Raw genomic sequence first — 27,931 nt, 5'->3', positions numbered from 1 at the left:
AGTTGTTTCCCTCTACAAGAACCCTATTAAAATGATCATAGAAGGAATATTGCAGTGCTATATGAGAAGAAAATGCCAGCTTTCCAGATCATGTTGAGTCTTTATTGCCATGGCTAGAATATATATCTGCTTACGCAGAACCAGGAGTATAGCATGAAACTCCCTGTCCTGTCTCTGTCGTGTTTGGCCACAAAAAGAAGACCACATAGTCATATCATTGTTGGCTATGTGCCTACAGTCTGACCAGCTTTCAATAATGAAATAAAAATGTGGCTTAGAGAGAGTTTTTGGTTCTAATTTGAAGCAAAATCTTTTTTCTGGAAGTTAATAAATTGGTCCGATATGATTTATAACGCACTATATGTTTTTAAACTTGCATCTCTCACTTTACAGGACAGCAAAGCACGGGAAGATTTTCAAGAGTTTTTGTCTGTAAACGGCCATCTCCTACGGCAGAATTATCATATAAATATGGTCCAGTTGGCACTTTCTCAGCCAAATGAATCAGCAGTGTATAAACATGCTATTCGACATGCCAAAGATGAACTTCACCAAGGAGCATTGTATGTCAACTGGATGTGAGTATTAAACAGACCTTAACGCAGAAATCAAATCAATGTAGATCACAGCTGATATTTCGAAGTATTTTATATGTAATGTTGTTTAGACACTAAGGCTAGGTTCACACTGCATTTTTGCGTTTTCTTTCAAATCAACTGGTGCCAGAGATTTGTAGTTTACTTCTATTAAAAAATATCTTCCAGTACTTATCAGCTGCTGTATGTCCTGCAGAAAGTAGTGTATTCTTTCCAGTCAGAGACAATGCTCTCTGCTGCCACCTCCGTCCGTGACAGGAACTGTCAAGAGCAGCTGCAAATCCCCATAGAAACCTTCTCCTGCTCTCCAGACTGGAAAAAAAACACTTCCTGCAGGACATAAAGCAGCTGATAAATACTGGAAGACTTAAGATTTTTTAATAGAAGTAAATTACAAATCTTTGGCACTTTATGGCACCAGTTGATCAGATGAATTTTTTTTTTTCTGAACGACCCCTTTAATGGAAAACACAGATGAAAAAGCAGATGCATTTGTGTGCATCCATTTGGATCAGTTTGTTTTTCCATTGACTTATTATTATTATTATTATTATTATTATTATTATTATATAAAAAAAGGATTAAAAAAAGCATCCTTTAAAAAAAAAAAAGAAAATTTTGTGTACTGTACACAAAAACATGGTTGATCCCTTTTTGGGTACGCTAAGCCCAAGGTTTACACTTATCCGGTGGCGTTTCCCTCTGATGCAGTAGCAAAGTAGAGGGAAACGCATCTTTGAACTGATCCCATTGATTTCAATGGGACAGTTTAAAGCATCTGGCGTGTTTATAGTGCCGCCGGGTTGCCGGACCCGCCGTAAGTCAGAACACTGCTTATTACGTTCTGCCGTGTGTCTTTGATGTTTAATATAAAAAAGGCTAGGACAGCTGATACAGTAAGTTCAATTGTGTCCATGTTGGATGAAAGAATCATATATTTACTTTATGGTTTGTTGATTTCGGCTTTCATTTTAGATTGTATAATATTATAGTCAGCGTATTATAGCCAGCGTTAGGATGCTGTTATGGTGTGGGGGCATTACAGTAGGAAATATTGAATTCTTACAGAAGCCATGGGGGCCTATAAGAAAACTTATAATTTGACTTATTTTTCAATGTGAGCTTTTTCACGTCTCCTGCACCTGTATTAAATGAGAAGTCCAGTGGGCCGGGGGCATTATAAATAAGGTATGTATATTTATTTGACCCGGTGGCCGCATACCACTTTTGGAACCCACTCAACAGCCTTTCTAGCTCCCCTGCAGCTACGTTATGACTCGGCTGACGGATGCCCTGCTCAGCCATATGGTGACTGGGGTTGGATTCGGTCAGGTGCTGAAGTTACTGATTTGCTGAGCAGACTAAATCCCACCCCAGCCCCTGCAGATAATGTTTTTTTTCCCCCAGACTGGACTTTTCCTTTAAAGTTGACACACTTTTGTTCTTTTTTCCAAAATTTTATGATGATTTATTTCCTAAATCTGTTAAAGGGAGCTCTTTTTTTATGACTTAATAGAAGATATAGTCATTAGGAAAGGATACTGCATATGGCATACAGGTATGGAAGAAGCGTGCCAAGAGCTCCCCCTAGAATCCATAAAGCATCAACTAAAAGTGATTTGACTTATTTTTTGACTTGTAGAAACAAGCAAAGTATGAAGAACCTGCCAAACCTAGCTGTGCGTCCTCACACAGAGACAGTGTACCATACCTGCTTTTCTCGAGATGGACAAAGGATTGCTTCCTGTGGAGCCGATAAAACCTTACAGGTACATAACTCATTTGCTCTTTTAATTCTTTATATATTTTTCTTTGACAAGTCTCTATGGCATGTCAAAAGTTTTTTATGATGACAAGTTTTTTAAAGGCTCTGTCATCTTTCTCTTTAGCGGCTGACAACTTTAAGGTTTTTAACTGAAGTAATGATAAAAAAAATATATATGAAGGTAGACATGATTTAGTCAGTGCCACATTTGTAAGAGATTTCAGGTTTTGATTACTTTTTATTCCTTTTTTTGTCTGTGAAGTGACCAAATATCAGCAATTTTGGACTATTTTGTGTCTTTTTGTTATTGTTGTTGTGTTGACAGGATCAACAATTTTATAATTTAATAGTTTGGACAATTCTACATGGGGCGATGCCAGATATGTTTTTATGAGCACCCCTCCACCACTGTAGTCTGCTCACCCTCCTTCTTTCTGTCCTTAGTATTTGTTAACATATATAACATATATTTATTATCACCATGTCCATATCAACTCAATCAATAAAAAATTTTTTATTTACTCCAGGATTGCTGTAATTTGTTAAAGCAAATGTACCATCAGGTACATCCCCAAAATTTTTTTACCTTAATTGATTGGCGCCGGAGTGGTGTTGTCCTTTTTTTGAATTGACGACTGGTTCCCAAGCTCTGCGCCAGTCTTTTCCTGAGCACCGCCTCGCCCCAGAGCCCTGGGAACAGGCCCGCCACCCCCCAGTGTGACAAAACCCCCTCCCCTCCGCTCCATTAGAATCAAGGCAGGCCGGTGCTCGGGAAAAGACTGGCGCAGAGTGTGAGAACTAGGCTACCCGCATCCCCTTGCAGGTGCCGATCGATTAAGGTAAAGAACTTAAGTCATATGTATTTCAAAATGGTACCAATAAAAACTATTCCACAAGAAATTTAAAAAGTTATGTTTTGGAATGTGACAACACTTTTTTATTATATTAAAACAAAAAAAAAGTAAATTTGTTATTGCTGTAATTGTATTGATCCAGGGGGAAAAGGCTATAGTATTTTTACAATATGATGTAAATTTAAAGGGTTTGTCCGGGATAATCTGATACTTGGGGAAAGGACTGCAGGGGACATGTCAGTAATGTATCCTTACCTGTCCTGCTCCCCCGCAGCTGCCGGATCTCGGGCTGCCAGTTGCTCGTTGCTGTCAGTGTTTTAGAAAAACATGCGTTGTTGCCCTGCTCCCTCCAGAAATGGCCAGTCAGCATAGACAGTATAAGATCTATGCTGATTTCTGGAGGGATCAGGACGTCAACGGATGTTTCCAAAACACTGACAGCAAAGGAGAACTGATGGCCTGAGATCTGGCAGCTGCGGGGAAGCAGGACAGGTAAGTATACAGCAACAGTAGGATGCGCAAGTATCAAATTATCCCAGACAACCCCTTTAAAGCATAAAAAAATGATTTTCCCCCCCCCCCCCCCCCCATTTCCCTCGCAAAAACTAGTTAAAAAGTAACCAATAAGCCCAGAATGTATGCCAGGGGAAGGGGTTAAAAGAAATCTTGGAGTCATACAGTAACCAATCAGGACAGCTAAACCTGGACTCTGTTTTGTGCACCTTACTAGATCTTTAAGAGTGGAACTGGGGAAAATCTGCTTCATATAGATGCTCATGATGATGAAGTTCAGTGCTGTGCCTTTTCTGCTGATGACAGATATATAGCAACCTGTTCAACTGATAAAAAAGTAAAGGTAATATCTTCTTTTACTATATACAACGAGGCAATGGTGTGTACACATATTTTTTTATTACATATGTTAGAATTACTTTTTTAATAATACTTTGTTAGGGCTACACAACTACTTTACAAAGCCGACATAGTACAATATTACTTGTTCATATCTCTGACCATGTGTATCTGCTTTCTATGTTCAGATTAATGTAGAGCATCTGGTCCTACAACTGAAGTATAATGTGCTAATCAGACTGCGATTTAGTATTTTTCATATGTTACTTTGCTGGCGAAATCAGAGGAAAGTCTCCCTGTACTCTTATGGCCAGGGAAGTCACCATGAGTTTTCTGATGTCTGTAACATATCTCCAGTTATACAAAAAAATTATAATCATGCAGGCATGTCAATAGCAGTCATATTAATATGCTAATTTCTTAATCAGTGTTTGGTTCATGTTAGCAGCTGCTTGATGCTGCTGTCTCTTGTATGTGATCCAGCACTAGAGGAACACATTGCATTCTCCAGTACCTGTACTAGAAACAGGACAGGACACTTTGGCCCAGATGTATCAATCTATCTGATACAAAAATGTGCCTCCCTCTTGTCTCAAACAGATAACAACCAATTACATTTCAGCTTTTGTATCTCAAAATGAGCTGTATTTGGTTGCTTTCTGTTTGGGACAAAAGTGAGGCACAGATTGATAAATCGGAGCCTCTGTCTCCTAATGCAAGTGTTTATTTGATCTCCCTACCATTGGGATGTATAGCTCAGTGATTATTGGGAGCACTGGCTTTGTACTGTGGTTTTGTGTTTGATTCCTTCCCTTAAAAGTGTTTTCCGATTAAAACTTGCTGCTTATTGGGCAATAAATCATTAAAACATTTAAATTTGAGCAATAATCTGTTATAAATATGCCAATGATCAAACAATTAACAAAAAACAGTTTGTATGTCGTTGATCACATCTTTTCAGTTGACCTCAAAGTCACCATCAATCATTAAAAAATCTTTCAGTATAAACACCTTATTGTGAACGCCTTTGCAGGGATAAGTATTATACAACTGTATTAATGATCATCTTAATGATTTTTTGTTATCTTTTCATCTTAATGTCTACTGTTTAAAAGATAAATCATCACTTGACGTTCAATAAACAAGCGCTTATGCGATTTATCTGTACGTTTAAAAGGATTCTTACTTGTCCCCTAGGGGACAAGTAAGAAATCACGGGGGTCAAACTTCTATACCCTCCGTTGATCTCCAGGTTTGCCCCTGGCTCCTTTGTTTTGAATACAACTGCTGGTCGCCACATGACCTGTGGCTCCATTCATTCTCTATGGCTGTATTCAAAACAAAGGAGGCAGCAGCCACTCTGGAGATCGTACTGTGATCGGACTCCCTGCAATCTCTTACTTGTCCCCTATCCTGTGGATAGAGGAAAAAGAGGTTTTAAATGGAGAACCCCTTTCTCACATTATTTTTCCGGACTATATTTTTTATCAGTTTTATTTTTGCTTTTTAAAAAAAAAAAAAATAAATCTTTATAACTTGCACCTGCAATTTTTCTGTATTTGTTTTACCCACCATTTTAATAACACGTATCATTATTGTACTTTTATTTCCTTTATATCTGCTTTCATTATGTACTGATGTTTCATGCACCTTTTGTGTAAAGTCATTCATCATATAATGCAGATATAATTATTAGGCTGCATTTTTTTCAGCCATTTAACATGTCCGTTTTAGTGTTTTTAATTCTAACGTACAGAAAAGCGTGGCCAACAGCACTTTTGCGTAAAAAAATAACCCAGTGTTAAACAGAAACAAAAACACAGTGTGAATCCAGCCTTATACAGTGGTGCCTTGGATTACGAGCATAATTCGTTCCGGGGCCGTGCTTGTAATCCAAATCCACTCTTAAACCAAAGCAAATTTTCCCATAAGAAATCATAGAAAAGCAGACAATTGGTTCCCCACCCCAAAAATAATGATTTATTATTCTGAATAACATTCTGAATGAAATGAAACAAAGATTCAGAAACAGCAGAATATGTGATATTATAAGTTACTGTACAGTAATGGAGAGGATGGGAAACACCAGGACTGTCAGAGACTGGAGGGAGCATAAAGGAATGAGCAGGACAGGTGTGGGCACTTACATGCAGCACTCTCTGTCTGGGGGGGAGAGGGGTTACAGCTATGAATAGATTACCCCCACGGTCCTGTCCCCTGATGTAAGCCCCAGTCTAAAGTGGATTTGCTATGATTTGGAAGGTAAGTGAGACTTCCTGGGTCTGAGTACAGGGCTGTAGACCACGCTATGCAGGCCATGCCCCTCCCCCACTCACCATCCCACCCAGTACAGGGAGCTCTTAAACCAAAGCAATGCTCTTAAACCAAGTCACAATTTTGAAAACTGTGAACTCTTAAACCAAATTGCTCTTAAACCAAGTTACTCTTAAAGCAAGGTAACACTTGTTTTTTCATGTATTGCAAACAATTGTGATGTGTGAGTGTACGTGTTTGAGAGTTTGACTGTCTATGAGTGTGGGCAGCTGTATGTACATGCTGTTACCTCCAACAGATGGCTGTGAAATATGCCACTGTATACGCATACAGTGGAAAACATTACCCATAAGATTTAACTATAAAACTGTCAACTCTGCCATTATGTCATTTCAATCACCCCCTATTATTATAATATGGATTACCTTACAGATAACATTGTTAAAGGTAATCTATTAGCAGATTAGAACTACCTATAGCACACCTACTTTCAACAACTACAATTCAGCTCGAAAAACCTTACCTTAACTCAGAACAAGAGTGCTGCTGTTATTGGAAGAAAGCAGCCATGTTTTCTTAAGCCTGGACAATCTCTAAGTAAAGCAAGGTCTACACAGACATTGTTAACAATGTCCGTGCAGCCCTGCCTGCGTAATAGGCACTCGCTTACCCACAATCGTGGAGCCGTCTAATGTGGCCTGTACACAGAGGCACAAAGGGCCTTTAATATGGCCAAATATGCAAAAGTTTGAGAAATTGGGAGGGGAGCAAATACTTTTTCACAACTCTGTATGTAATATTTATGTGTGGTCAGTGTAAATGTAGGTATGAGAGAAATTCAGTAAATATGAACATAACTGTTCTTCATGTTATATTTGAATTGCAGCATTTTATTAAACAAGTGCTTTTTAACATGGACATATAATTTTGCAGAAAATTGCAAGTAGCACGAGCAAATAAACACAGATGAGTTTAGTAAAATATTTTAAGAAAAGAGGCCTGTTGCAAAAATAAATAAGTCTAATTTAGATCATGTTCCGATCACTCGCCTTATAATAACCTCTGCTAAGTGTATTATTGGTCAGTTATATCAATAGCAAGTTAAGTCCCTTCAATCTGAGACTTGCTCTAAGTTCTGCGGCAACATAGGTGTCTGATTTTCAAATTATCCCATGTAGATTTGGAACGCGCTAACAGGGGCTCTGATCCGGGATTATGATGAGCATACAGAGACGGTCACCTGCTGCCAGTTCACCAATGGAGGCTCTCCTTCTCTTCTTGCTACATGTTCCCACGACTGCTTGCTCAAAGTATGTCAGCCTTTTTGTATATTTAACATTGTAATTATTATTACTACAGTTTCTGTGTGTCATTTTTATTTTTAGCCAGGCAGAAAGAATAGCGCTGCCATTTTGGACAGGCACATTTTCGCTTGTTTTTCCAGTAATTACTATGCAGGCTCATTGGGGCAGAAAGTAATGGTGCTGTAATTACCATACACTTATGTTGTCTGTAAGGCAAAGCAGAAATAATTACTATTAGTCGCCTTGATCTTGGAATATAAAGCATTTTCAGCAGTAAATATCACTTGTTAACTTGATTCCTGCTTAGTATTGTAAAGGTATTTTATTGCCAACCAATACAAAACTAGCATTAAGGCCAGTGTACGTAAAATTAATTATAATAATATATATATTATTTCCTGATTGCTAAAAGAGAAAATTCTATAAAATTCTAAAGGTATAATTACTTTCTTAAATGTGCCCGGCTGCTGTTTGTATGTTCGAGAGAGAAAAGAAAAATTGTCAACAATAAGGACCATGAAAGGAGCCCAACTTTTCTGAATGGCAAAACTGCAGTGACGAATACCCCAGTAATGTACCACCTCCAGCTGTAGCTGTGCAGTTTTGTCATAAGGATAATGGGGGAAATGCAACAAAACTGTTGCAAAGGAGAAATGAAAGCAGCCCGATTGCTTCTGTTTTCAAAAACATATCTGGAATCTGGTGGCTATGGACATCTGCCATGTTTTTTTCTTTGCCTCTCTTATTGTGTACATCCAAATTCTCATTCTGTTTAATTCTCGCACATACCCAGTCATGAAAACAGGTGAAAAACCCTCCACAGTGACGCACTGTTTTGGACCAGACCTGACTTTCTCCTAGCATTTTTAATATTAAATATGATCCCAAGATCTAAACCCAGCCGTTATATTCTGCATCATTAACCTTAAACCTTTTTGGTGCCTAGTACTCAATAACTGAGAATCTGACACAACATTTTAAGCAAATGGCCAGTGATGCTTAGTATCTCCGGTAAAAGAGATCTAAAAGAAAATGAAAAAAAAAAGTGTCTCTTTAAACTATAATTGCCTTTCCCATTGAGAATATGTATGTGCTGTCACTCCTCCACCAGAAGTGGGGACTGGGCATTTTTAGACATCTGCCTCTGTATGCCTAGATAAGTGAGCCCATGCTAACTCTTGCCTACTTGTATGTACACAGCTGTGGGACATTGATTTGAAGTACTGTAAGAACACCCTTTTTGGCCATGGAGGTTATGTGAACCATTGCAGGTTTTCACCAGATGATAAGTATTTGGCCAGCTGTTCTATGGACGGCACATTGATGGTAAGTTTTAAGTTCGTGTTCTTAAGGAAATATAGCATTGTTCCTACTTGGTTTACATACATTTGTAATAGTGTACTGGTATTTTTTAAGTACTGCAGTTGGTTTGATATGTGTGCGTTGTTTTGTGGATTGTTGTGTTGTTTTCTTAAAAGGGTTTCTGACATAGATAAAAGCATTTGTCTGACCTTGGGTGCTAAAAAAAAAAAAAGAAAAGTACTAGTTACCCTGATCCCCCACAGCGCTTCTTGTGCTTCTTTTGACATGAAGGAAGCACCTAATCAGCCAGTCATTGACTGAGCAGGCACTTGCTGCAGGTCGAAAAGGAAAGCAGGAAGCACTGGTCAGCCAGAACTGGGCAGTGTGCAACCAACATGGCAGGTAATAGAGGAAATTTTTTTATTTATTCAACTCAGAAGTCCAGACAGACACCTTGTTTTTTTGTTGGACATGCCCTTTATTACACTAGTTTTAAATACTTTTTAATGTGTTAAGTGCAGTCAATATGTGTAGCCGGCTCAGTACCTAGAGACTTGCTGCTCCGCACGAGCCCTCACTCCAACAGCGTGTAGTACTTGGCAAAGGAAAATCACCTGGGCTCAGCGATGCAGTGCTCAATAATGCTTTATTCTGTGATCCTTGGAAACCAACGGTAATATTACATAGGCTCTCACAGTCTCACGCCAACATGTTTCTGGTACGTCACATACCCTTAATCATGGCTGAGGTTGAAGCCATGCAGGTGAGTATAAATAGGTGGTCCGACTCCGCCCAGAAGCATGAAGGCGTCAGAACTTTACATATACACACACCCATAATAAACAAAGTGCAGACTAAAACCAATTTTTGCATTCTACTTTGCAGTGATGAACTGTGTCCAGATAATCAGCAAATATCATGTACAGGGAGAACAATGAGATAAAAAGCACAGTATGGAACAGTTAACATGAAACCTCTAATAATACAGCTGGAGTTCTCTGCGGAGGTTCAAACCATGTGGTACAGTTGTATTTAAATGAAAAATCCAATAGGCTTCTTTTTTAGCTAAGGCGTTTCTAATGTCGCCCCCTCTTGGTGGCAATTGTACACGGTCAATGGCAAAAGCTCTAAAGAAATTCAGATTGCCCTGGTGAGTGTGCACAAAATGATGGGAGGCTCCAGATAGGCTGCGTGTGGTGGAGTGTCCTATGTCGTAAATGTGCTCCACAATACGGGTTTTGAATTTACGTGTGGTGCAACCTACATAGATGAGATTACAATGAGTGCACAAAATGATGTACACTACGTGTGTGCTGTTACAATTCAAAAAGCAGCCTATCTGGAACTCCCTACCAGAGCTACTGGTGAATGATTTTGTGGGCAGTGCCACCGAACAGGTACGGCAAGGGACCTGTCCACACCTGTAAAAACCTTTGCAGCTAAGCCACGTGGAAGACCTCTGCTGTTTGGGGGCAGAAGGGGAGAGAACGTTCCCCAGGGTCGAAGCTCTACTAGAGACCACCCGACATCCTGACTGTAAGATGTGATTCAGTATTGGGTCACTTCGCAATATATGAATGTGTTTGAGGATGATATCCTTGATCTGTCTGAACTGGGGGCTAAACCTGGTTACCAGTGTAGGAATATGTTGAGTGATTGACTTGGGCTTCCTAACTAGCAAGTCATGTCTGTCTCGATGGTTTACCTTATTGGCAGCCCGCCCCAGCATCCAACGTGGGTATCCCCTGGATAGCAATCTATCCCATGTACATGTCACCAGTAGCTCTGGTAGGGAGTTCCAGATAGGCTGCTTTTTGAATTGTAACAGCACACACGTAGTGTACATCATTTTGTGCACTCATTGTAATCTCATCTATGTAGGTTGCACCACACGTAAATTCAAAACCCGTATTGTGGAGCACATTTACGACATAGGACACTCCACCACACGCAGCCTATCTGGAGCCTCCCATCATTTTGTGCACACTCACCAGGGCAATCTGAATTTCTTTAGAGCTTTTGCCATTGACCGTGTACAATTGCCACCAAGAGGGGGCGACATTAGAAACGCCTTAGCTAAAAAAGAAGCCTATTGGATTTTTCATTTAAATACAACTGTACCACATGGTTTGAACCTCCGCAGAGAACTCCAGCTGTATTATTAGAGGTTTCATGTTAACTGTTCCATACTGTGCTTTTTATCTCATTGTTCTCCCTGTACATGATATTTGCTGATTATCTGGACACAGTTCATCACTGCAAAGTAGAATGCAAAAATTGGTTTTAGTCTGCACTTTGTTTATTATGGGTGTGTGTATATGTAAAGTTCTGACGCCTTCATGCTTCTGGGCGGAGTCGGACCACCTATTTATACTCACCTGCATGGCTTCAACCTCAGCCATGATTAAGGGTATGTGACGTACCAGAAACATGTTGGCGTGAGACTGTGAGAGCCTATGTAATATTACCGTTGGTTTCCAAGGATCACAGAATAAAGCATTATTGAGCACTGCATCGCTGAGCCCAGGTGATTTTCCTTTTTTAATGTGTTAAACCATGTGTTCACTGTGTTGAAAGATTAGGGTAAGGGTATGTTCACATCTGTGTCAGAGGCAGTAGGGTCTCTCAGGATCCATTGGTGTCCATCGTGCAGCGGACTGTTCCACTCTGTTGACTGCTCTTGAATGGAATTTGTGACTGAGACCCCAAACAGAACCTTTGTTGTGGATATGAACTATGTTACCTGGATCCTGTATAAACAGAAACAGTAATGCCACTGTGGACAGAGCCTAAGCCAGACTTTTAGTTAGGCCTTGTTCCCACATCTTTTGACGCGCCTTATGTCGCATACAAGTGCAAAATGAAAACACATCCAGTGTAAGCCCCATTTTTTTCAATGGGAATGCATGCTGTAGTCCACAGTGTATTTCAAGTACATAGGAATAGGTGAAATGTCACTTACTACATATTAAAGCACATTGGAAATCCAGGGTTAGGATTGGCTCTAATGAATGGAAACGGTAAAAATACACGGTCAGAACCTAGCCTTTAAGGCTATGTTCCCATTTCAGAAACATAGCGGTGAAAGGTGGCCGTCTTGTCTATATAACTAGACGGCCGCCCTCTTTCAATATGTTCCTGAAGTGGGAACATAGCCTTAAAGTGAGAAGGGTAGAGCAAAATGTAGTTGTGGTGCACAAAAAGACAATTGAGATGCATAAAGTTTGCTTGCTGTACCTTACTGTTATTTTTTTCCTCCATAGCTTTGGGAAGTGTCATCTGCTAATGAATACAAAACTATTGATGTTGCAGTCTCTTTCCAAAACAATGACGAGTCCCAATTTCTATTGAAATGCTGTTCTTGGTCTAATGACTGCTCTAGGATTATGGTGACTGCACGCAGTCGCCTTTATGTAAGTGTTACTTACTGACATTTAATGTGATTAAAATACAGGATCCAGACTCTTCAAAGTACTGTTTATTGGGCCTTAGTCACAAAGCTGACCAGTTGTTAAAGGGCCCTTTAGATGGTGATGTTATACAACCTCATTTACACACTATGAGAATTAAATCCTTCTAGTGTAACTATCCTTGTAAAAACAAATGTTAGCATTTCAAAAGTTTTGATCGGTCGGGGTCTGGGTGTTTAGCCCCCTACCAACTTCTAGAATGAGCTCAGGTAAGTGCCCTCTCCCCAGCTTACTGAAGGCCAGAGTGCAATATCTAAGATTGAGACATCCACCCCCCTCACGTATAACACAGAAATACAAAAGAATTGGCCAGCACATCCAATAGAAGTATTATGAATAGGTAGGTGCACGCTGCTATGGCTTAAATACGGAAGCAAACACAAAAATGTCCAAGAGCACACTGCAAATGCTAAACTATATAGAATTTGGAGTGTCCTGTTGTACTTTTAAATTGCAATACTGCTATAGAAAAAATTAAGTACTTGGCATACCATATAACAGTATTGCTATTTAAACATACCTATATTATGCATATATCATCATTTGCAGTGTGATGTTGTACTGTTACACTCTTTTTAAAGTAACTCTGTACCCACAATTTGACCCCCCCCCCCCCAAACCTCTTGTACCTTCAGATAGCTGCTTTTAATCCAAGATCTGTCCTGAGATCCGTTCGGTAGGTGATGCTGTTATTGTCCTAAAAAGCTTTTAAACTTGCAGTCCTGTGTCTTGGCGTGGCCTAGGGTACCCATGCCCTAGGATTGTGACACCCCTCCATCCCACCTCCCAGCTCTCTTCAACAATAGGAACGCCCCTAGAACAATTTCTCCTATTCATCACCTGTCTGAACACTGCACATGTGTTGGATCATTAGGACACCTGTGCAGTTTTTAGGCAGGTGATGAATAGAAAAAATCCTGCCTGGGGCATTCCTAATGGTGAGGAGGGCGGGGAGGAGGGATGGAGGGGCGGTGCAAGCTTAGGGCACAGACACTCTAGGCCACGGCAGTTTGACACAGGGCTGCAAGTTTAAAGGTTGTTTTTTAGGACAATAACTGCATCACCTGCCGAATGGACCACAGGACAGATCTTGCATTAAAAGCCGCTATCTGAAGGTACAAGCAGATCTTGGATTAAAAGCAGCCGGTACAAGCGGTTTGGGGGGGGGGCAAATAGTGGGTACAGGGCGCTTTGAGTTATACATAGACAGCATCGAGCACTCTCAGCACTGTGTATTGCTTTACATTCCCTGTGGCAGCGCTGCATGGGAAAATTGAACACTTTGGGGGATATTTATCAAGACTGGCATACTCGTCTCATATAAACCCCCACCTCCTTTTCCTTGTCAGGTTTTACTACGTAAGCCTCTTAGTAAAGCCAGGTGGCCCTGCACCTAGCACAGGCATTGTGGAACGAATCTACACCTGCTGCGAGCAGGCGTATATCATTATAAATCTGGCGCGGAAGGAGACCACCTCCTCCCCGCCTTGTAGCCCCCCCCTTGCCCGCCCACCAGGTGAGCGGGGGATATCTTTTTAAATCTCCCCCTTACTGTCAGCTTTTTTTTATAAATTGCATCTGATCCCTGTGGGTCCCAAGAGTAAAACATTCTGAGATGGGCTTATGGTCACAGAACCCTTCTAAAGTGATTATCCATATAGGACAGCTACTTCCAATTCTGAGGGTATGTTGAGTAATGATCCTTTTTCAATACAGATTTTTGATGTGGAAAGCGGTGATCTTGTGTCTGAGCTTGAAGCATTGCAACACAGCATTATACTGTATTGTGACTTCTGCAGAACAAATCAGATTGTAGCATTGGCTACACATTATGTCGTCCAGGTAATATATCTATTCAGACTGTTCATTTATTCATGTATAGTATTTGCTCTCTAAAAATCTGCATTTGTTTCTACTCTCTTGTATTATATAGGAGTATGTACTGCTTCACTTTGTATATGAATAACTATATATTGCTTTACAATTAGTATCATTATGGGCATACTTTGCTTCTTTGTCAATAATTAAAATTAGTTAACAATTTACAAACTACCCCATGTGACATTATGGACAATATAGGCACTTTGACAATGCCAGCCTATATCTTGCAGCAGCTTTACAGGGTCTGCCACAGAGTAACAGGAATACTATTGTTTCCATGCCCTTCTGAGATCTACACTTATGTGCCCAGACTATGTATAGCAAACCATTAATATATCAGTTATCTGGAGCTTCTGGCAGTGCATCTGTTCTGTACCCAGAGGCAGAAGGCTGGATAGTCCCTGAAATTTACAGGTCCCTCTCTCATTATGGTTGCATTTTTGTGCTTGGATAACTAGGGTACTTAGTCAATCCTACAAATTTGTCATAGCAGTATAGTCACAGAAGTAAGTATAGTAATAAAGGTGCTTAATATGTACATTCTAATGGCTGTACTTAATACAGCACAGCCATTATATTGTTTAGTCATTATACATTTGATAACTATAGTGTAAAGTATGGGTGAGGCTAGAGAAGTAGAAAACACATTTGCACTTGAACAGAGCTGTTATAGTCAGGTGCACCCTGCATTCAGCAAGGATATCTAACCAAAACAATATGCCACTTACCATATACTTGAATTTTATTGTTCACAATCCATTACTGCTGAAAAGAACTTTCCTGTGTATCATTTATCCTTCTAGCTGTGGGACATAGACTCGAGCACAAAAACTGCTGACTTTAATGCACATTTAAGTTGGGTCTACTGTGTCAAATTCTCTCCAGAAGGGTCTTCGTTCTTGACATCTTCAGATGACCAGACAGTAAAGGTAAGTTGAGGAAATGTTTATCGTTTTATAGCTGTACTGTGGAAAAGGAGTAAACATTCTTTAAATATGTTTTCTTGATTGATGTCATTATGTAAAGAAGAATTGTATTTTTGGTGACTTGTGTGCAGACATGGTACATATATAAAATCTACAGAATAGGTAAAAAAAAATGTTAAATCTTTGGGAATCTGATCTCTGGGATCTGTAGTGATCACTAGAACCCTGTTACTCTTCATGTGTACAGCTGCGATGGTAGGATTGCTTATTGTGATTGTCAAGCATGCATAGTCTGCTTTACTTTTGTATAATGTATACTGAAATCAGATGTAGACTACTTTTAATCTATTAAAGCCTATGACCACGCTGCGAGTATGTTGCAGTATATGTCGAAATACGTTTTTGATGCTGTTCCAACCTATACCAACATCAGAGACCATAAACTGAAGTGAATAGGGCTTAAAGGGGTTATACGAGGTAAATGTGCAATTGCTTAGATTCCCACCATTTACTAGAATGGAGAAGTTTTAATGAAGCAATGATTCCCCTGATTTCTCCATCTTCTTTTTTCGCATGTCAAATTCAGATTTTCAGTAGGTTGGCTCAGTAGGCTGTTCCATGGGGAAGAAAAATGTAAATCTAAATCTAGAATGTTCTCTCCTGTGGTTGGTGATTTCAGAAGCTTTGTTAAAGATGCCTCAGTAGGGGCATTTATTACATTCTTGCTTTTGCATATTAAGGCTGGGTTCACACTACGTATATTTTAGTCAGTATTGTGGTCCTCATATTGCAACCTCAACTAGGAGTGGATTGAAAACACAGAAAGGATCTGTTCACATAATGTTGAAATTGAGTGGATGGCCGCCATATAACAGTAAATAACTGCCATTATTTCAATATACCAGCCGTTGTTTTAAAATAACAGCAAATATTTGCCATTAAATGACAGCCATCCACTCAATTTCAACATTGTGTGAACAGATCCTTTCTGTGTTTTTAATCCACTCCTGGATTTGGTTGCAATATGAGGACCACAATACTGACTGAAATATACGTAGTGTGAACCCAGCCTTATGCTTATATTCCAGTTGACATCTGCCATGTTGAACTCACCCATAACTACCACATCTGCCTTTACTGCCATTTTAGTAATTTCATCAACCATAATGTTATCATAATTCTCAGTTTGCCTTTAAGACCTACAGATTACAGATCCCTTTTTAGTTTGCATGCAAACCCAGAAAGTCTCCAACTCTTTATGTGTATTTTGGATGACTGCTGCAAACATACCATACATGCATCACTGGCTTTACCTGGTCTAGAAGAGATATAGCTTTGTGTGTGTGTGTGTGAGTATGTAAAACCATGATTCTCAGTGGATTAATAGGATTAGGAGTTATATAATGTTCTATCATGAGGCTACTACAATGTTTCTTTCTTGAATATAATCTTATAGGGCCTTTATATTTTACATTTATATAAAATCTTCTGCTGGAAAGTAATTGCCTTGCAATTAGGTCACATATATAAAAATACTCCGTAATACATTCATTTTTTATCTTATAAAAATAGCTTTGGGAAACAAGCAAAGTGTGCAAGCCCTCAGGCACAATCCTAAAGCGTGAATTTGATGTGGTGTTCAGTGGAGACGAAGTGACTGTTCTGGCACCTGACAAAGAAGATCGGTTACTGGTGAGTAGATTATTAATAATATATTACAAGATATACCTTTTTAGCAACTAAATGAAATTCCACATTTTAGGATAGTAAAGCTTAATTATTATATCATAAATTGTTATTAAACTATGGAATATATTTCCTTATTTTTTTATTTCCTTATGCCTGGGTTTTCTGTGGGAAATAAATATTTTTAGCCTATCCACAGGGACAACTATGGGTGGCTTATCCTGTGGCTACACTATTAATAGTTTTTTTTTCTCTAGAAAACCACTTTAAGATCTTTGCTTATTATCAGTGAATGAAAACTAAGCCAATGACCTGTGTGAATTGAGCATGGACAGGGCAGGTTTTCATCTGTGGGGGTAAAAAAGAATGTTTTCATTGACAACAAGAGAGTAGAAACATATAAAAAGTTACACAGCGCTTGATTATATGCTTGCCTCTCCGATATCTCATATTTTCACATCATGGTTTTGTTTTCATATGGGTACTGTATGCATGGCTGCTTATCTTACTTTTGCTGGGCTCGGTGAGTTCTGTCCCCCCCCCCCCCCCCCCCAATGACGCTTCATCCCATGATCCCATGCCTCAGTAAATCTGATAATCTGCCACTTCTTTCAAGTATAAAAGACCAATATAATTAGAATTTTAGAAAAACAGAAGCAGAAGATTAAAAAAAGACAACCAATAAAATCATTACTACAGTTAGAACAAAAGTCTGTCTTAAGAATATGCTGTGTGATAAGGAAGCATAACACCCAGATCTGCTCTGCTGAACTATTATTCCACAGTACAAAAAATATTGCAAACTCAGCAGGATTCTAGCATCATTATATCCAAAATAACAGTCTTAAATGACTTGCACCCCATTGATCATACATTTTGGACACTCTTCTCCAGGGCCGAACAGTTTTGCAGTACAATTCATGGCAAAAACAACCTGCCACATGTGGAGTTTCTAATTATATCTTGCCTAATGTATAGATTAAAGTGAAAAACTCATCACTGCGTTTTGCTACCGGAACGCCTCATAGAAGTTCTAAACTGAGAATAACAGTTATATTTAATATTGCATTAAGCACAATATTAAACATATCTATTTCCCATATATTGCCAGCACAGGACTGGCAAACAGCATTTAGCAGTGTACACATACTGCAAGTAGAGCGCTGTGTAGAGACCTTTTAGGTGTAGAGTCCACTTTTGAGTTCTTGATAATTACAGTTGTAAAGTGTATAGAAATGATTCGGTAAGGAGAGGAAATGTGGGAGGATAATATTCTGTCTAGTTATATGCATCTGTTGAAGATCTGACAGCACTCCTGACATTTCTATTTTAGTATATATTTGCATTCCCCATCATCTGTCCCTACAATTTGCCACTGCCAGCTTTCATTGGACGCTGTGAGACTGTGAGGTCACGCTAAGTTGTCAAATTATTCAATGATATCTAAGAGAAATAACAGAAGAACAACATAAGGCAGTGTTCTAAGAAAGCTGCTCCAAAGTTGTTACTCAGTGAAACTTCTTTTATGACAGCAACACAACATTACATTAAAGAGTTGTTCTCCTAGAAGATGGCCAGTATGTATAATATATAGTAGAACTGAAATCTGTCACAGGAACTCTCCTACAAGGGGGAATAAAATAATTTACTAAAGCAGACATGTCCTCGAAAACACACAAATAGGCATATAGGCATACCTGTGTCATATATACAGTTGGTTAGATTATAAAATGCTAAATATATTAATACTATTAGATATTTTCATTCTTCTTCTGTAAATCTTTCCAGTGTGTATCCTTCAATATGAAAAATATGGCAGCAGTATACAGTATATACTTCCTTTCTATAAGCCTGTATGATTTACTTATGCTTGTCAATTCCACACAATACATTGGCACAGATGTACCAAAACTCCATTGCAACCAAACACAGCGCAGGTTTCAGAGCAGTTTGAGAAATCTGGGCCATTATGTCTAATGTGCAAAACCCGTAAGTTCTATATGCAAGGGTCCTGTTAGATGGCCTGATCAAAAACTGTAAAAAAGTGCTGATCTGCTAGATTACACAGGCCAACTATTGGGCAGCAAGGGCTGCTTGGACATCATTAGTGAGTTCTGTGTAGCACTTGCCTTTAGTGTAAAAAAATAAAATATTAACTCACCTCAACACAATATCTGGTGTCCGCGAAGGCCTTCCCCAGTGTCTGCAGCTCTGCCTTCTGTCCTGGTCTCTGCACTGACAGACAGGCGGCCGCTCAGCCAATCACTGGTTAACACAGGTTGTGGCCAGTGATTGGCTGAGCAGTCGGTGGCCTGTCTAAGCCTTTGATTGGCTGAGTGGCCCACGGCCTGTCAGTACAAAGACCAGAACGAAAGGCGGAGCTGCAAACACCGGGGAAGGCCTCTGACAACACTGGAGAATGTGGTAAGGTGAGTAAATATTTCACTTTGTTCTTCAATCATCAGCTGTTGTCTGCGCATGGCTATTGCACTTAGCAATGCGCACCTGATGCCGAACGATCCGCTGATCTATTACACAGAGCGATAATTAGACGAATCAGTCTGATTCGGCCAATGATCACTCTACGTAATAGGCCCTAACTCTGAAAATATTGGAAAGGGGTTAAAGTGTCCCTGTCATATAATTTCAAAGTCTAAATCAACAGAGAATGTGAAATAAAGCATGTTTGCATTATACATTATGGCCTAGATTTATCAAAGGATGTAAAAAATAGACTGGTGTAAACTGCCCACAGCAACAAATCACAGCTCAGCTTTTATTTTATTAGAGCTGAAAGCTGAGCTGTGATTGGTTGCTGTGGACAATTACACTAATCCTTATTTTACACCCTTTGATAAATCTCCCCCTATGTATTTATTTATTTATTTATTTAGTTATCATGCTTTAAAACAAAGCTATGCTTTCTTGTATCCAGGTCCAGTCTCCTGAAGGCAGCTTTTTAGTCATCTGCACACCCACAGAGAAGTCATTCATATGACTGATGGGCGCATTGAGCCGTGACACTCTGTACTGGCCAGACTTCATGTATTTAGTCTTTTTTTTCAGCCGACACAAGACTGAAAATCTGCTTTCAGGAAACTGGACCTGGATAGAAGCAAGTATAGCTTTGTTTTAAAAGGGAATTCTGTGTTTTTTGAAGCAGAAAAAGAAAACTAGAAGCAGCAGGAACCAGAGTGAAATCTGTCTTAAAGGGGAACCTGTCACCATGAAAATGCTTCCTAAGCTATTGGCATTATGTTATAGAGCAGCAAAAGCTTATCAGAAAAGATTTAGTATAATTTTTGATTTATTGATTCAAATATCTGATCTTTCCATGCCAAGGAGTCCAGTGAGTGATCCTATCATTGAGTGACACCGCTCACTGGACTCCTTCACACAGAATGATCAGGAATTTGATCAACAAGTTACAAGTTTTACAGAATGTTTTCCCACAAAGTTATATATGAATCTGCTTAATTCTTCCTGTTCTATAATACAATGTCTATAGATTAGATAGCATTGTCATAGTGACAGGTTACCTTTAATTTTCTCCTGCGAGTTCTGCTGTGCCTCAGAATAAGGGCTCTATTAAACAGAGCGATAATATGCCGAATCAGGCTGATTTGGCAAATTATTGCTCCATGTAGAAGAGAAAACAATCAGCCAAAGAGCCGATCATCAGCTGATCATTGTCTTTTAAACATGTTTAAAAATCATGGCCGTTCATCACTACGTGTAATAACAATGCGTGGCTGACAGCTAAGGAATGTGTAAAGTACAATAATAAACTTTATACTTACCTCTTCATGCCCCCAGTGTCCTATCTTCTTTGTGCTCACTGCAGCCACTGCTGGCATGTCTGAGGCGGTTTGTGTGGTGACAGGCCGCTCAGCCAATCACTGTCAAGCACTGTCCCGCCTGAGCGGTCTTTCACTGCAGAGACAGCTTTAAACGTGTTAGCAGTGGCTGCAGTGAGCAGGGAGAATCTTACAAACGATTTTAAGAAACTTTGTAATTGGGTTTATTAGGCAAATATGCCATTATCTGCATTCAAAAAAACTTTTCCCAGATCCCCCCTCCCTCCTCTCTTTCACTGCTCATTATCAGGAAATCTCGACTAGTTTACATCAGTTGGACCCTGTCTGTTCTACGGAGAGGGGAGGGGGAGGAGGGAGATTAGTCACCAGCAGAGAGCAGAGAACAAAGGATTACACAGTGGGAGCTGTGTGAATGCCGCTGTAGAGCAAACCAAAAAGAAGGTGGAATGATACCACCAAAAAACAAATGCAGGACCAAATGTAGGAAAATATATAATTTATCTTTTATTCACATATATCTAGAAAAATAATATACAAAATACTTTAAAAACAGTATAGGAGCTGATACATGAACAGATCCCCAGGAATTGGTGGTAGTAGATATACAAACACAATAAATATCCACAATACAAAAATGTATCAAGTAAATGGTGTTATTAATCTACATCTTGGGTAGTATTTATGGTTAAGGATATTGGTTTTGTATTTGTATTTGTTTTGCATATCACTTCATATAACATTACTTAGCTATATGCCCAATGCCCAGTGCTCTGCCTATGTAGATTAATAACACCATTTACTTTATACATTTTTGTATTGTGGATATTTATTGTGTTTGTATATCTACTACCACCAATTCCTGGGGATCTGTTCATGTGTCAGCTCCTATACTGTTTTTAAAGTATTTTGTATATTATTTTTCTACATATATGTGAATAAAAGATAAATTATATATTTTCCTACATTTGGTCCTGCATTTGTTTTTTGGTGGTATCATTCCACCTTCTTTTTGGTTTGGTATATAGGGTTTGCAAGAGGACCTGTTTATACATTTGGATCACATATAGGTATACATGCGGCATTCAGAGGTCAGAGAGGTCAGAGCTGACTTCAGAGGGGATAGCCCCGTGATGTAGCTGTAAATTAACTCTTTGTTGTCCTGTTTTGGTGCCTCATCTCCCTCCACCCCTCCTCTCTACATAGAAAACCATAAAGACGGGGGGGGGGGGGGGGGGGGAGCTTCAAACTGCTTTCTCATGATAAAATGCATTTTCAGCTCATAAACCCATTTACAAAGTTTCTTAAAATCGCCTGTACTATTGATTTCTGCAAAAAAAAATGTAAACAACAGTGACACTTTAAGGACACTGGGGAGCATGGAGAGGCAAGTAGACTATTATTTTACACTTTTAAAGCAAGAGCTGCACAGACAATGCTAACAATATATACAAAGCTCTTGCTTTGCGATCATCAAGCTGTGTAATAGGCTTGGTAAGCAGCGCTGATCTTCACAACTCTTCTGTTTTGGTTGGTGAATTCAAATGTCAAAACAGTCAAAAGAAAAAATGCTAGTTGCTAGACAATTTGCTTGCCTTTTTGCTTTATATGTAACCAGATTCATCTATAGACATTACACACCTACTGTACTTGAAGTCTTTATATGCCAGTTTTTCAACACTTACAACATTCCAGTGTAATGCAATTTAAGCATGGAGTCAGTCATGGCCCTGGTAGCTTGGACCCCCAGCAATCTCTACAACAATAGGTCCTCACTTGTCTTTTGTTACTTCATCTTTTCTTGTCAGTTACTAAATGGAAAGAGTGGAGATGTTATATGTGAGAGCAGTAGACAAGACTCGCCATTAAGCTGCTGCTGCCTGCACCCTGATCAACACTTAGCAGCTGTTGGCGGAGAAGACGGAAGTGTCCAGGTATTTCACCTATATATATATATATTTTTTTAAATCTTCCTTATACCTAATATTAACATATTTTGTATTAGCATTTTGATGTCTACTAAAGGAACTGCAATTGTTGTATTTAAGAGAAATTAGATCTTTCCATTTATATTATTGTGCTGATCTGAGGTCTAATAAAGCTGAGCTACCTCTAAGAGTTTAAAAGGGCATGATCATTGAGCAGGCTCTTATTATAAAATCTATAGACACCTTTTAAATGTATTTTTCTATTCTTGCTTAATACATATAATCTTGTTTTAGGAGGCTCAACCATCTGTCAGCCACACATCCCCTATTACACAGGGATATGTGGCTGAAGAACAGTAATTCTTTAACACAATAAAAAAAATGCCATCAGCCACAAAACAAGTATTTGTCTGATGCTCAGCTGTCTAACATGTAAGGCCCTATTTATATAGGGCCTTACAAATATTGTTTAGTTTCTTTTCTACAACCTTCTGCAGTGTCCTTATCATGGGCTTCAACCAGTGTCAGACTGGGGTACCTGGGGCACACCAATGAAAGACCAGCCATAAGCAACATGCTGACTCTATCCTGGATCAATGTTTGACCACAACAGACGGCCAGGGAGACTAATTACATGCCTTTGCATGAACCATCTCCGAAGGTTGGGGGGGGCAGAAAGAAAAGCTCAAACACAATTTTCTGTGTCTTTAGCAGAATGCAACAGACTTAGAACTTAGGGGCAAGGAGACTTAAAAGGTAATAACAAGTATGGAACCAATTGGCAGCCAATTTGGGGGGGGGTATTCAACATGTATTTTACCTGAGCGGAATACTTTGTGGTGATGTGCTGTGCCACATAGCAGATTGATGGTAAACTCTTTTAATAAAGAAGACACAGAGCAAGTGAGATGTTATATAGAGTAATCAGATGTGGTATGTTCTTGGAAAATTATTTTTTACCTTGTACTTCTACTGTTCTAAATGGTTTCCAGTTGTTTGGAATTTTTTTCCTATCACTTCTGTAATATGAGTTTTTTTTTTTTTTGCAGACTTTATATTTTAGGCTTAACTTGAAAGGTGAGAGATGAAAGAACTTCTATTTGTAGAATGTTTGAAAGCAACAGCTTTCAAACAACAACATTACGTAGCATGCTCAAGTACATGACTCACTTTTTTAAAATGTCAGTACCCATGTTTCACGAGATGTTTATAGCATGTGAAATCTGAAGCATCTATGTGAGCACATATGGTACTTGGCTTTATAAGTACATTGTGCTTTCTGTCAACTTTATAAGCAAACGCTGACTTCTATGTAACTGCCTTAGATCTTTTACTTACTAATGATTAAAGCAGCATTATCAGCAGGTTCTGCCCAGAGAACCTGCTGATACGCTGCAGAAGCTCTTTACCTTATGAGTAGATCGCTTTTATTAAAGTTTTTCTTATCCCCTGCATTCTTGATTGATTTCCTAATTGCCCCTATGCAGATATGTGCGAGCATTTGGGGTGTTGCTCGCGGGCTCCGAGCAACACCACGTCCCGTCCAGCCCTGCCCCTCCTGTCCTGCCCAGCCTGCCCCCTCCTGTCCAGCCCATCCCCTCCCGTCCAGCTCACTATGCATATTCATATATATATATAGTTTCCTCTTCACTGCGCATGCGCGGATGCGGATGTCCTGAAGCAGTGAGAAGAATTCTGCTGCAGCCAAGGTTTCATCATACTTACTTTTGTCAGTGACCTCGGGGATGATGACAGCTTGGCTGCAGCAGGATTCTTCTCCCTATGTCAGGATGGACGAATCTTGTATGCGCGGGGAAGCAGCCCTTCTCCGACAGAACATCTTCCGGGCCCATGTGCAGTGAAGCGGCCACTATGTATATATAATTATGCATAGTGGGCTGGTTGGACGCAGTGGTGCTCGGAGCCGGCAAGCAACGCCCCAAATGCTTTTAAACCACATATTTGCTCATAAGCTAAAGAGCTTCTGCATATCAGCAGGTTCTCTTGGCAGAATCTGCTGATAGTGCCGCTTTAAAATAAACTGTATAAATTACCATACTTATAAAATAGGACAACAGAGAGTAGAAACAATATACCGGATATGTGGACTGAATAGTTCAACCACACTATTTATTGTACATGACTGGTGTGCCAGCCTAGGGGTATGTGCATGTGGACAAAATTCTCCCCCGTGTGGAGCACTATGCCATGGCTTTCACCACAATCACTGCAGTGCACAGTGTTCTTAAGTTCTGTCAAAAGTCACAGCAAAATCGTGGGGAAAGAAGGGACACCACATTGAGGACAGAGTTTACAGCTACACTATTTATGGCTTCTCCTCCTTCTCCTCCTCTATATTACACAGTGTATCTTTATATTACACTAGTGCTCATTTATAATCATCCAGCATCCAGGAAGAGAACAGCACAGATCTCCCCCCACACAAATAGTGACCGCCAACTTTTCCCCGACCTTCCTTATCTAATAGGGGCAGCAGGGGCGGACACAGACTGCAAAGGGCCCTGTGCAAAAAATGTGTTTGGGCCCCCATAACCCATTCATTTCTCCACATTTCTGCCTTGAAGGCACACACATATGTATGCCCAGGTATCCAGTTCATGTGTCCTGGTTTCTCGGGAGGACCCTACAGTACAGCACAGCACAGCACAGATACCAAGGCCCACTTAAGGACTGTACTGTAGTCTGTGCAGGCCCCAGTGTGGGACCGTGGGACCTGTGGCCACCAATAGAACTGATCAAGGGGGGGAACCCAAATAAAGAACCTGTCGGAAGCGACATGCTGACCTGGTCCCATTCTGCACTGATGTATCTGTGACAACAACTCCCGGAATAACAATAACTACAACTCTCAGAATTCCTTACACTTATGAAGCTCTCGGAGCTATAGTTTCCGAGAGGACAACCCTTTGAGTTGTCTGCTCATTTGTACTTCAAATCCCAGCATATCCTGAGGCCTGCAGACTGCAGTACATGCTGGGAGTTTTAGTGTTTACAGCTGTTGTACTTGGACGGTCCTGGATGCATTGTACACTTGATGCTGTGTGGGGGGTGAGAGTATATAGCTCAGAGTGTGGAAGTGACCCCAGAACAGCACTAATAGGGGTTAGAACAAATGGGCCCTTAAAGGGATAGTGCGGCGCTAAGCAATTATTAAAAAAAAATAACACACATTACAAAGTTATACAACTTTGTAATGTATGTTATGTATGTGAATGGCCCTCTTCCCCGTGTTTCCCCCCACCCACGCTAGACCCGGAAGTGTGGTGCATTATACTCACCTGATTCGTGTCGACCCCCGGCCGCCATCTTGGGGACAATGACGTCGTCCGCACCAGCCCTCATTCATGCCGCCCCCCCCTCCTCTGCCGCGTCATCAGCTGCTCAGCCGCGATTGCCTGAGCATAACTAAGCTCAGCCAATCGCGGCTGAGCAGCTGATGAAGCGGCAGAGGGGGGGCCGACATGAGGGACGTGTCATCAGCTGCTCAGCCGCGACACTAATCAGGTATGTATAGTGCACTACACTTCCGGGGGTGGGGGGAACACGGGAAGAGGGCCATTCACTAACATAACATACATTACAAAGTTGTATATCTTTGTAATGTGTGTTATTTTGTGAATAATTTTCTAACGCTGCACTACCCCTTTAATCACTGTTGGGACACAGGTGGGATACATGTACTGTATGTGGCTGCACAGATGGGATATATGTACTGTATGTGGCTGTACAGGTGGGATATATGTACTGTATGTGGCTGCACAGGTGGGAGACATGTACTGTATGTGGCTGCACAGGTGGGGTACATGTACTGTATGTGGCTGCTTAGGGGGGAGATGAAAGAAAAAAAAATCATGCTGCAGGGGGAAAGGGAGGCAAAGATATTGGGTAAAAAGGCATAAACTTACAATGAAACTTATAGCACCACAGAGGGGGGTGGGGGCTCTGTACTTTCTCTTACACAGTCCACTCTCTATCTTACAACTTACAGCAGCCTGACAGACACACTGTCAATAATCACTCACTGTCAGAGCTGCTGCTGTTTTTCCTCTTCACAGTCCTGTCCCTGGCAGCCATAACACTGCAGGATCCCTCCAGCCCATCATCACACGTTTTCTCTCTCCTCTCCTCCTCACACAAGGTATGCCAGACAGTGGAGTACAAGAGGAGGAAGGTCTGTCATCACATGCTCTCTCTCCTCTCCTCCTCATACAAGGTATGCCGGACAGTGGGGTAAAGGAGGGGGAGGGTCTGTCTTCAAATGCTCTCTCTCCTCTCCTTCTCATAAAAGGTATGCCAGATAGTGGAGTACAGGAGGGGGTGTCAGCAGCAGCGTGCAGGAGGAGAGAGGAGAACCAGCCCCGACCGGGCACAGCATCCAGTCACTAAGTGGGCCCCAGGAGCATGGGGCCCGCACTTCCCGGGTGCTAATGCTACCTGGGGGGCTCACTACAGACATGTGCTGATACTTTAGAGTCTGAGCCTGGCTGGCCCCTCTATTGGCCTGGGCCCCTGTGCAGCTGAACAGGCTGCACAAGTGATAGGTCCGCCTCTGAGGGGCAGTGTTTTATTACAGATATATGGAGGAAATGCTTCACCCTTTCTAACTATGTGAGAAAGGATTTTTCTGGTTTTAAAAAATCCTTAGATTGATATGAAAATTCTATTATAAAATTTTGAAAGATTTTTTATAGCTAGATTTGGAGTCGGTACATTTTTTCCGACTCCACAGCCCTGGTTAGGAGCAGGGATGTGTTTACTGTACTAATATACTGCTATAAAAGGGTGGCAAAAAACATTCTTCCTAAAACGGCTTGCTAATTTTTATCCTGACTAAGAAGAATATGAGTTAATTGCGGACTTATGCTTTAACCAGTGAAATACTGTGCAGAATATGAATAAGACAGATACTGAGTTGTGTTTGTGTTTTTTTTGGTTTTTTTTTAATCTACATGCTATGTGCATAAAAAACTGCTCGGGTGCAGTAGCCTTTATATTACACAGCAAATAACCTGCTTGTGCTGCTCATATTTCTGCACTTGTATGTCAGCTATATGTTTAGATAACTGTACATTGCAAGCTAGCACTTGATAGGATATAAAGTGTGTGTAATTGTGTGCACATTTATTGGTGACACTGCTTTAGAGCCATGCTAGCGGAAAGGTCTGCCGCTGCCTGCTTGCCGCTGTGTTCTAAGTTCATCCCAATTAGAAGACAAAGACTTTGCAGAACTGTACAAAATCAATTCTGCTGGAATAAA

General features: G+C 40.3%; 1 protein-coding gene across 1 annotated transcript in view; it reads left to right on the top strand.

The window, feature by feature from the left end:
- The window catches only part of APAF1 (apoptotic peptidase activating factor 1), a 62,040-nt gene that overhangs the window by 19,678 nt on the left and 14,431 nt on the right, over window positions 1-27,931 (top strand). Inside the window, exons 12-21 of the mRNA XM_069973025.1 lie at window positions 394-578; window positions 2,239-2,365; window positions 3,946-4,071; window positions 7,520-7,651; window positions 8,846-8,971; window positions 12,211-12,360; window positions 14,134-14,259; window positions 15,102-15,227; window positions 16,797-16,916; window positions 22,534-22,659. Coding sequence (XP_069829126.1) covers window positions 394-578; window positions 2,239-2,365; window positions 3,946-4,071; window positions 7,520-7,651; window positions 8,846-8,971; window positions 12,211-12,360; window positions 14,134-14,259; window positions 15,102-15,227; window positions 16,797-16,916; window positions 22,534-22,659 — 1,344 coding nt within the window. The remainder of the gene's footprint in view (window positions 1-393; window positions 579-2,238; window positions 2,366-3,945; window positions 4,072-7,519; window positions 7,652-8,845; window positions 8,972-12,210; window positions 12,361-14,133; window positions 14,260-15,101; window positions 15,228-16,796; window positions 16,917-22,533; window positions 22,660-27,931) is intronic.

The sequence above is a fragment of the Dendropsophus ebraccatus genome, chromosome 1 (assembly GCF_027789765.1).
Source record: "Dendropsophus ebraccatus isolate aDenEbr1 chromosome 1, aDenEbr1.pat, whole genome shotgun sequence".
In the NCBI taxonomy this organism is placed as follows: Eukaryota; Metazoa; Chordata; class Amphibia; order Anura; family Hylidae; genus Dendropsophus; species Dendropsophus ebraccatus.
This window is presented reverse-complemented; position numbering and strand designations above follow the sequence as displayed.